General features: G+C 40.6%; 1 protein-coding gene across 10 annotated transcripts in view; it reads left to right on the top strand.

Moving 5' to 3' along the window:
- Positions 1-1,002: 1,002 nt before the first annotated feature.
- LOC147104347 (lysine-specific demethylase 2B-like) overlaps positions 1,003-11,024 on the top strand; it is a 210,122-nt gene continuing 200,100 nt past the window's right edge. For 5 of the 10 annotated variants that reach the window (XM_085961615.1, XM_085961613.1, XM_085961611.1 and 2 more), the window contains exons 1-4: positions 1,003-1,100; positions 5,371-5,509; positions 6,314-6,392; positions 8,440-8,486. In XM_085961615.1, the coding sequence (XP_085817741.1) occupies positions 1,044-1,100; positions 5,371-5,509; positions 6,314-6,392; positions 8,440-8,486 (322 nt within the window). In that variant the 5' untranslated portion in view covers positions 1,003-1,043. Of the gene's footprint in view, positions 1,101-3,216; positions 3,322-3,386; positions 3,629-3,650; positions 3,823-5,370; positions 5,510-6,313; positions 6,393-8,439; positions 8,487-11,024 lie in introns of those variants that run through there. The other 5 variants (XM_085961617.1, XM_085961616.1, XM_085961614.1 and 2 more) reach the window with 3 other exon arrangements.

Raw genomic sequence — 11,024 nt, 5'->3', positions numbered from 1 at the left:
CTGAGATTGATAGATTTTTGTTAACCAAAGGTATTAAGGGGTATGGGGCAAAGGTGGGTATATGGAGTTAGGTCGCAGATCAGTCATGATCTCATTGAAGGGTGGAACAGGCTCGAGGGGCTAAATGGCCTACGCCCATTCCTATGCCTGTATTTATAAAGCCAAGGATCCTGTAAGCTTTTTTAATAGCCTTGTCAACTCGCCCTGAAAGGTACTATAAATGCAAGTTTTTTTCTTTTTTGAAAATACTTCCAAAATTTTGCCGTAGGACTGAAGTCGAGACAGTTTTAGAAACCTTGGCTAGAGAAGTTTCTCCGTGCATTTCCTGATACCCAGGATGATTCACACAACCTGGACAAAGGTGGCAACAATAATTCTGAGAAATTTTATTTGGTTGAAGATGTGTTTCTCAGACATTCTGTATTGACCAATTTATGTCCGATAGCATAAAGATCTTTTAGGAGAAAGTGCACTCAAAAGTTTGCATTTGACAGTGCGGCCCTTGAAAGAGCCTGTGTAGGCAAGGTTCCATACTTAAAACTTACAATGCTAAATGGGGGGAAATTAGCTGCAGTGTTTATATAAAGTGCTTGGATGAGTGTTTATTTGGATTTGGAGATTGAGCTATGTTAAAATGATGAGAATGACCATATGTATAGAAGGCAATTAACACATTTTGTGGTGTCCAGCCATGGCATTCAGAAGATGAAATTAATTACAAGTATGGTGCACTGAACTGTATCAGGAACTTGGGAGCTCATTCCTTAAGGGAGGATAGGTGGGCATATTCTTCCGTCCAATGCTTCCAATGGTACCTCTGTTTAAGGGTAAGAGCTTTAGTTTGTGAGTTGTGTATATCATTGGTCCTTAGAGTTGCAAAAGCTGCAGTTGGGGATGATGATGTGTGTATATATAGTATGTAGGTGAATTCATTAACTAGATTGACCATCAAGGGTCATTGGTTGTTCTGACTTAAAACCTACACTGTCTTCACACTTGCTTCATGTAGGGCTGGAGAGGGGGAGAACTTTCATGTCCAGTCTATGATGGGAAGTAAGTGGTCTTTTATCTTGAAGAAAGATGACACCCTAGGAATGAAGGTGAGTCGTTTTGTAGGTTGTAAGGTTAATTGAGGGTTGGTTCTGTAAATACAAAAGGAAATTAGTGTCCGCTGTGGCTCAGTTGGTAGCACTTTTGCCTCTGAGTCAGAAGGTTGTGGGTTCAAGTCCTACTCCAGAGACTTGAGCACAAAAATCTAGGCTGACAGTCTAGTTCAGTATTGAGGGAGTGCTGCGCTGTCGGAGGTGCCGTCTTTCAGATGAGACACTAAACCGAGGCCCCCGTCTGCCCTCTTAGCTTGATGTTTAAGATCCCATGGCACTATTTTGAAGAAGAGCAGGGGAGTTATCCCTGGTGTCCTGGCCAATATTTATCCCTCAATCAGTATCACAAAAAAAAAGATTATCTTCTCATTGCTGTTTGTGGGTCCTTGCTGTGCACAAATTGGCAGCTGCGTTTCCTACATTACAACAGTGACTACACTTCAAAAGTACTTCATTGGCTGTAAAGCACTTTTGGACATCCTTGGTCGTGAAAGACGCTATATAAATCCAAGTCTTTCTTTTTAATCGCACATTAAAACCTTGTCTTTGAAAGATGGCTGTTTTTCATCAGGGTCCATAATCTGGGTTTGAGGTTAGTGATGTTAAAATGGTAACGTTATTCCTGTTGCTTATTTATCAATAGAAAGATACCTAAAGTTGTCCCAGTACCACAGGCAGTTGAATGCCTTCCTCTGAACCAGATAGTCATGAGTTTGAGTCACAAGATGGCTGCTTTTTAGGATTGAGTTTCATCCATTCTAGGCCACGATGGATGGAGTTTCAATGTATGGCAGGAGGGCAGAACAGGTATAACTTATGTCACTAAAAGTTAACCTCTTGTCAGACAGTCAATTAATAATACTGAAATAATTTCTGAAGGAGGCTGTGTGCCATCAAGCAGTGTCAGTGAAGATATGGCTCAATCAAGTCGAGGAAATTTGACATGTATGTAGTAGGTTGCAGGTCTGACCTCATAATTCACAATACTGAATACCCTGCTCATAGCTAAGCTGGCTGGAGAAGGGATGAGGTGGAATTTGAATGGAAAAGTTATCTGGTGCCATTCTTGTGAATCTTTTAGCAACTGATTATAGATCTACAGAGACCTGGGTGTCTCCAAGTACTTTAAATGTATTTTTTAAATAATTTTTTTCTGAGTTGCTTTTCATGGTCATTTATACTGATTTTTCAGTCCAAATTATCTTTACGTTTTTGCTGCTGGATATATGAAACCAGCTTCCAGAGCAGTTACTGCCCCTAAAGCCAGCCACTAGGAGGTGCTAGTTATTACCCAGGCATGTATTTCCCGCTCACCTGTGCCGTCACAGCAAGATCCCATATTCTCCATTCAATGTCATCCGTTCATGAAGCAACAGTTGGAAACTGGATGGAATGGAAAACTATTTTAAAAGTGCCTATTTTTTTTTAGAGATGTCCTTAGCTTCCATAAAGGTCAAAGAAAATAATGGCCAAGTATGAACATTGATTATATAGTTTTTATATGATAATCGAATCCTACAGAAGCTTCTCCTTAACGCATACATTCGTATTAGTAAATGGCTTTCATTAAAGTTTTCCAAAGGGTGAATGTATTGGTGCTTTAAGATAGTTTGATTGATGAAGAAATCGGCTTTGAAGTTGTCACTAGGAGTAAAAAAAAATATTTCTGTAAATATTACTATTTTACAACGAAATTTGCGACCGTGACAAGGCGAAGACAAATTCATGAACTACAAATTGTTATGGAATTAAAAAACACTAGATTGAGGGCAGCAGACGATGCGCATTCTCTAGACCGTGACGAATAAATCTGTGCATAGATTTGTTTATTATCACTTAAGAATTTCACCTCGGCGAAGAAAAGGTTAGGCTTGTTTTTAATTTAATTTTAGTAAGAAACAAAAATTTGCTGAGAAGTTGTTTAAAAAAATCAAAAGTTGCGGACTGAATTTTTAGCAAGTCAACGTAGGGTGAATAGGTAACTTAATACCAAGATTTACCATTGACCTTTAACCAGGTATTAGTAGTTGACAGTTCCCGGTACTTTTTTCTGCCACACACACACACACGGGTCTGCGTGTACCGAAGAATGTGCAACATAGAATTTATTTCCAGAGTGTCATCTGGTTGACTGCTACAGCTTGAACTTGAAATCGAAAGGGTGCCGGCCAGCCAGTTAAGCCTGGCGGGGCTGTGGTGATGCATTTCTTTGAGCACGGTATGCAAGGCGCAGGCGAACATGATCCGGGATCATCTTTCGCTTGGATCATTCCGATCACAGGGAAGTGGTGCAAGCGGCGCTGTGCGTGCGTGCTCCTCTCTCTCTCTCTCAATTCGTGCTCAAACTGCGGGGACACGCAAACCCCCCTAATGCAAATTTAAACAGGAGGAGGAGAAAATAAGCTTTATTGTAATCACCTGCAAAACGGAGAGGATTTTTTTTAAATTATTTTTTTTTGTACGTGAGCACGGAAAGAAAATCCTGATTAAAAAAAGATAGAAAAAAAAGGGGAAAACGACATGACGTAAGGTGTTTTCTGGCTTTGGAAATGTATGACGTCATATGCAATAGAGTCCTATAGAAAAATGGTGTCTTTTTACACGGGCTGTAGAGTGACTGAAAGTTATTTGGATTCACAAAATCCTGGGTGATGCATTGGTGATTTAGAGTAATGCTATCTCAAAAATGGATGTAGAGAAAGAGTCTGGACGAAGATTGGTCTGTAGTTTTTTGTAACGTAACGAGTTTTTATGCCATATTAAAAGAGAGAGAGTGAGAGGATCTCTGTGCAGCTACTAGTAGTGATATCGATGGGAGGGGAGTGGAGACTCGTCACGGTGTGACTGGAGCTGAAACGGCCTCTTGTTTGTTTTTATTATATTTTTTGGGGGTGGGGGTGGAAGGGTAGTGACTTCCTGTTTAATACTGAGGGGTCAGTGTGGGGAAGAGGAGGGGGGGCTTTAAAAAAAAAAAATTCCCCCCCTTCTCTCGCTTATATTTTTTTCCGCCCCAGTTACGGTTCCAAGTTGTGAGGGGAAGTGGCCTGAAGTGAGTGGCTCTGGTGTGTTTACAATGTCTGCGGGAGGAAGCGCTGCTTCCCGCTGGCCTCTTCCATCTTACAACCAGGCTCGACGGCCTAGTTCCTCCCCCCGCCCCCCCCCCAAAAAAAGCATTTTCACCCTCCTGTTTTTTCCCCCCACACCCCCAAATCTCCGGCCCTCACCTTGCCTCCGAGTGACTTTCTGTTTTTAAAAAAATCACCCCAGAGACGTGCCGAAAAGCCGAATACCGAAGGACTGATTTTGTGCTTTTCAAACTCGTCTCGTATTCGCTCGAATCAGACGCCTAGCGACCAGGGAGCTGGCAAAAAAAATGATCCATGTTTACAAAACCCTGCCGCCTTAAAAAAAAATCAGTTTAAAATGAGGACACTGAAACTTCACTTTTCCGTTTTATTTTTGTTTTGCATGCAAGCTCACCCCGCCCTAATTTATATGCAATTGCATTCAAATCTTGCTGTGTGAAACTCGCCTCGAATTTGCTCGGAACGGGCGCCCACTTGGTCTAAGATCAGACCGTTAGTGTTTGCAAAAGTATTTGCAGCAAATTGAATTCCAGCACCGTTTGCATCGTGATTTCACTTTTATATCTGATCACTTCTCGAACGTGAGCAAATGTCGAGTAATATAACACAGCAGGTCTTGAAAGGTGCTTCAGCAGGAGCCTAATGCAAAGTGTATACAATATCACGCTGCTTTAAAAACTGGACCACGAATTGTGAAATTATTCCAACAATTGCAATGTTTGTAATCTTAAAAAGATGAAAAAATGCACATAAACACGATTAAAATGCAAATGTACGAAGAAAGGACCGCAATGGGACGGCTTCATTAAAATGCACTATTGCATAAGTGTCGTAAATGTCTTTAAATTGATAAATGAACGTTTGTAAATCTATTATGATGTTAAAGGTACTTCTAATTCATCCTTCAAGGACAGTTAGTACTAATCATGTTATGAGTTTTGCATATGAAGTACGTCCTGTTCCTCCATTCAGTGCGTCCGCCCCATATACAAATGTAAACTTTTAGTCGTGTTGTATAAGCTGATCGTGTTGCCGAAAAAAATGCACATTCATAAGGTTAAATTTAATACCTAGCCAATACACAAATACAGTGTTTCATTATAAAATCTAATATTTTAAATGGCTGTAGGTTCAACACTGGTGTAGCGTTACATCTAGGTCTGGTTCTGTTCTGTTTATAGCGCACATTTTGTAGAAGGCGGTATGACAATGAGGACCTCTCAGACGATGACATAGCCAGCATGAGGACTTTTGATGTGGAGGAAAAGCTTAGTAGTGACTCATACAGTTCAAGTTACGTGCAATTTATGAAAGGAAAAGGTAAGAATTGGGAGAGAGGTGTTTTTTTTTTAATGTACAGTATAACTCGTAAAGCTTGCGACGGTAGCAGTACTGCAGCTTGCCTGGTCAGTGGACTCTGCCTCAGTCTCGAAATTCCCGCCGTGAAGGCAGACTATGACTTCAGAGTTTGACGAGTATCGTCATTATCTCACAATCCAACTCTTATTTTTTTTCCCCTGTGAATAAAATGTGATCAATTTCAAAATGAGATGTCATCTGAAACACAGGAAAACTATTGAGAATTTATTTTTAAAAAAATAAATAAATACGGCTGTATCTTTTGTGAGAACGGAGAACCGTAATGTTGTATGTAGCTGTGTGGGTTGTAAATACCCTTAACCTATCAAAATAAAATAACTATACGTAGACCTGCTGATATCGTTTATTTTCTTTTATAATTTGCATGTTGCTATTGTCTGAACCGTTTGTATTTGCAGCAATTTTGTCCAACAGGGATTTGGCCAGCGTTACATGGGGGTGGGGGGCGGGAGAGCGAATCAAAGCGACTGCCAATTTTTTTTAAACAAATGGTAGTCAACATAGGCTCAATGGAGAGACATTGGTAAACAGCGGTGCATTTTTGATTCTGCGGATTCATATGAAGCGCTGCATTGATCTTAACTCGGTTTAATATATGAAGGCGTAAAATAAAGAGTCCTGGGCAAATCCCTGTTCAATCTAACAGTGCCTATAGGCAGCGATTTTTTGGTAAACTTTATATATTGTTGGGATGACTTTTCTCACTTCTCTCCTAAAGTTAAGTTTTACTGTATGTTGCAACAGATTTTACCCTTGAATATGTGCAGAGAGAGACTATCAAGGTCCCCATTATCTTCAGGGACAAAGATGGTCTAGGAATCAAGTAAGTTTTCTAATACGTTTAGATTACATTTATTCAGTACTGTTTCTTAACAATTTCAGCAAATGCCATCGATATGTTTGTGTTTGGCACGTATCTCCCTTGACGTCATTTGCTATACATTCGTGACCAGAAAAGGGACTAAAACGGACCTAATACAGAGCTCGTATGTGTATTTGTGAGACGTTAACAGAATCGGAGAATTCATCCCCCCACCCCAAATGATAGTCTCCCTTCTTTATGACGAGAATAAGGGGTAGTTGCTATTGAAGTCTGGTCACAGCAACAGCTGAAAGATATGAATACGGGCCCTTTCTAGAGCAAGATTCGGTTTCCATCATCCAGATTCAATAATTTGATGGGACTCCAGATTCCGCCACACATCTATCTGTCAGCAAGTACACCGCATTAAACTAACTGATACGGCGATGCTACCGTGATTCTGAAGAGAGGCAATTTGAATCTCCAGTTGCGTATCCTACCGAGTTACACTCGTTCAGTACACACACTGCAGAAACTCTCATTAACCCTTTGCCCGACCAGGCACACGGAAGAATGCCAAAGGAGATTTAAATACGGGAACTTCTCCACGGCTCTTTATTTTCACCGGAGTCAGCAATTCTAAAAGTTTAACTACTTTTCAGCATTTCCATTGGAGGAAACTGCAGCGAGTCCCTAACATCCCCAAACGGATACATATGAATGTGGCGCTTTCCCTAATAGGATGAGAACGTGATTCTGGAGAGGAAAAAAGCACAGCACGTATTTTCTCAGTGGCATCTTCAGATGTGTCGCACCTAAATCATGATCTCAGCAGCCTCAATATCCATGTGATCTGTTTAATCGAGGCCTTGCGGGCATAGCTCGTCTTAAGACAGAATGATTGCGCTCGAATCTTTATTTTTGCTTTTTCAAAAATTGAATATCTTACAAATTCCTGGGCAGACGACCATAATTACACTGCCGAGGGGAAAAAAACAAACTTTAACACGATACGGTTAAATTCGATTTCCGCGATCATCCAAAATTGGGGTTGGGAAAGATCGTGTCAAATAAGCAAGCGCTTCGGAAGCATTTTCGTCTGCCTGACGTGGAAGCCCTTTAAAGACGTGTTAAAAACATCCAAGGTGGCCGGAGGTGACACTTTAATTGATGCAGCAAAATGTAGTTACAACTCAGCTACCATGGAGGTTTTTTGATGGGGGAGGTGACGTTGTGCTGGAGCACTGTGCACAGTTTATGGTCTCCTTATCCAGCACAATCGGCCGCTGCCCCCATGAAGTTTCCACCTAAAAACCAGCATGGTGAATGCTCTGCCAACTGAAACTGTCCCAATTAAACCGCAGTCCATTTTCTGTGGACGGCTGATGCACATTAAAAGAATGTATTTTCTGATGTCGGACCTATATTTTAAGGATATATATGTTGGCGGGAGTGGTTTGCGAAATACCATGATTTTTTTGTGCCGCAATACGGGTCTAATTGGAAAATGTCGCTGGTATGGGCCACCTAAGTTTAATATACTGTAAATTTTAGTGTTGAAGCAGGAATGATAAGGTGTAAAGGGAAAGATCCCTCTCGCCATGTAACGATGGACAACTCTGTCAGGAACAAGATTTATCGTCGTTCCTTACAGATTAATTCAAAGATGAATCCATGTATCCATATTAATACAGCACGAACAGGTCAGCGAATCTGTACAAATGGCTGGGATGGTACACGGGGTGTCAAATCCCCTGATCGGTTGAACAGCTTTTTGAGTCTTTGGAGCCCAGAGTTAAATCTCGGGTCCGAGATGGAAACCTCCAATTGGACAAAGCCAGCGCCCACCCGTGCAATGTGAAATTGTAAATGAATGTACAACTGGGCGGGAAATACAGCCCTCTGTAAATAAGACAATCGGGTATGCCTGTTCACACCTAGCTATAATGGCGAAGAATTGGGATTACGCTTTATTTTTCAGTTGATAATCTCGTTTTATTAAACTTTTTTTTTACATAACTGAAAGAATGTGAGAATAAAGGTTTAATATCTTTTCTTTTAACTGCAGAACACCAGATACCGATTTCAGTGTCAGGGATGTAAAACTGTTTGTTGGTAAGTGAAATTCGAACTATATACGCTTGAATTATTTCAACATCTTGGCCCTAAGTGTGCACAACTGAAGACAATTTACCGTCATAAGTGAGGAAGATCAGTTACATTAATTTAAAATACAGATTTAAAGTGCCGTCTGTAGGTATTCCACCCCAAGATTGTGTTTGACAAAGGAGATTACTTTGAGCATTGTGCAGAAAGTAAGGCAGTGAAAGACAGCCATTTAATTATTATTGGGGACATCGTTTCTAAAATCTTATCTTCTGTTAATATTTTAATCTCTGAAGGGTTAAATACCGAACATTAATTTCATGTTTTAAATGGAGTTTTAGTACTTGCATGGACACTGATGATCTTCAGCAGAAATAACATCATCATCATCTTGTGCATCCGCAATGACGCCTTATTCAGTCACTTATCAAGTTTTGCATGTTCCTGAAAGAGATGGATCTGTGTCTTGTACTTTCAGATTATTTATAATATATATCAATCTGAAGTTATAAATTGCTACTTTAGACTGTATTTATATTGCTATTTTTGTGATCATGCAGGTTGGTTTTGAGTGTGTATTGGCACAGAACAGAGGAACAGGAGTAGGTCATTTAGCCCCTCGAGCCTATTCTGCCATTCAATTGCTGATCTATGCTTCAACTCCATTTACCCACCTTTGTCCCATATCCCTTGATACTCTTATCTAATAAAAATCTGTCAAACTCGGTCTTGAAAATTTCAATTGACCCAGCATCAAGAGACATTCCACTACCCTTTTTGTGAAAAAGTGCTTCCTGATTTCACTCCAAAATGGCCGAGCTCTAATTTTAAGACTATGCCTCCTTGTTCTGGATTCCCCCACCGGAGGAAGTAGTTTCTCTGTGTCTACCCTATCGAATCCCTTAATCGTTTTAAGTACCTCGATTAGGTCACCCCTCAACCTTCTAAACTCAAGGGAATACAAGGCAAGTTAATGCAACCTATTCTCATAATTGAGCCCTGGTATCATTCTGGTGAATCTGTGCTGTACCCCGTCCAAGGCCAATATATCTTTCCTGAAGTTCGGTGCCCAAAACTCAATGCAGTACTCCAAATGGGGTTTGACCAAGGCTCTGTACAACTGAAGCATCACTTCCTCACTTTTGCAGTTCAACATTCCAAGAGCCTTTTTGATTACTTTTTGTGCCTCTGCGCTAGCTTTCAGTAACTGGCAGCATAACTTTCCGATTCAAGAATAAGCTAAAGCCAAGGGGCGCGACCTTCCCTTATTCCTACTCTTCCCTCTCCCAGAAGGCCATCTCCGCCACTAGGGCTTGGCACCATGTGGTGTACAACTACAGTGTGGTATGAAGCTGGGTTTAAGAAGTGGCCAGGCAGTCTCTTGGACCTCCTGGGCACTTCCTAAACTTACTGCAAACTATTTTTATTAAAGTGGATGCTGCTGCTAACATTAAAAACAGCATCTGGGAGAATTGAAGTCTACATGTGCATGCAAACACATGTATTGAGCTCTCTTAGTGGGCAGAGTCTGATGCGCAGTCCATAGTATAACTGCTGGTCTCAAAACAATGATGCAATATCACTGCAGCCTTAAATAGGACCACATTACAAAGTGTTCTAATCAGTCTAAAGTGAGTCTGCATATGAAAACTGGAAAGATTAGAAGCAAAACTAAAAATGGATTAAAATCTTCTCCTAATTTAGTTTAAATATTTCTGCAGTAATGCTGCTTAGCTGGCCTGTAAATGTCAATGTGTGAAGATGTAATTTAATTTATATTTTTATGAATTCAGCTAAATTTGGTTATTATGTTTTTCAACAGTAAAGAAATATTCTTATGCAAGAAGTGGTAGATTTGAAAATTTCCCAAATCAATTTAATGCTTGTTATACTAGTATACAGTGAATGCTAGGCTTACATAACCAAATACTCAGTCAGTACAAACCAAATCATTAGGATGCATTGCAGTACTAACATGAGAACCTAAGAATTAGGAACAGGAGTAGGCCATACCGCCCCTCGAGCCTGCTCTGTCATTCAATAGGATCATGGCTGACCTTCGACCACAACTCCACTTTCCCGCCCGATCCCCATATCCCTTGATTCCCTTAGCGTCCAAAAATCTATCTATCTCAGCCTTGAATATACTCTACGACACAACACTTTGGGGTAGAGAATTCCAAAGCTTCAAAACTCTGAGTGAAGAAATTCCTCCTCATCTCACTCTTAAATGGCCGACCCTTTATCCTGAGACTATGCCCCCTATTTCTAGGAGAAACAACCTCTCGGTATCTACTATGTCAGTCCCCCTCAGAATCTTACATGTTTCAATGAGATCCCCTCTCATTCTTCTAAACTCCAGAGAGTATAGGCCCAATCTACTGAACCTCTCATCATAGGACAACCCTCTCATCCCAGGAATCAATCTAGTGAACCTTCATTGCACCGCCTCAAAGGCAAGTATATCCTTCCTTAAATAAGGAGACCAAAACTGTGCATAGCACTCCAGCACAATTGGAGTAAGACTTTGTTACTCTTGCACTCCAA

The sequence above is a fragment of the Somniosus microcephalus genome, chromosome 19 (assembly GCF_052327205.1).
Source record: "Somniosus microcephalus isolate GS21.2 chromosome 19, FLI_Smic_1.0, whole genome shotgun sequence".
Taxonomy (NCBI): Eukaryota; Metazoa; Chordata; class Chondrichthyes; order Squaliformes; family Somniosidae; genus Somniosus; species Somniosus microcephalus.
Note: the sequence above shows the minus strand (reverse complement) of the source record. Positions and strands in the feature narration are given on the sequence as shown.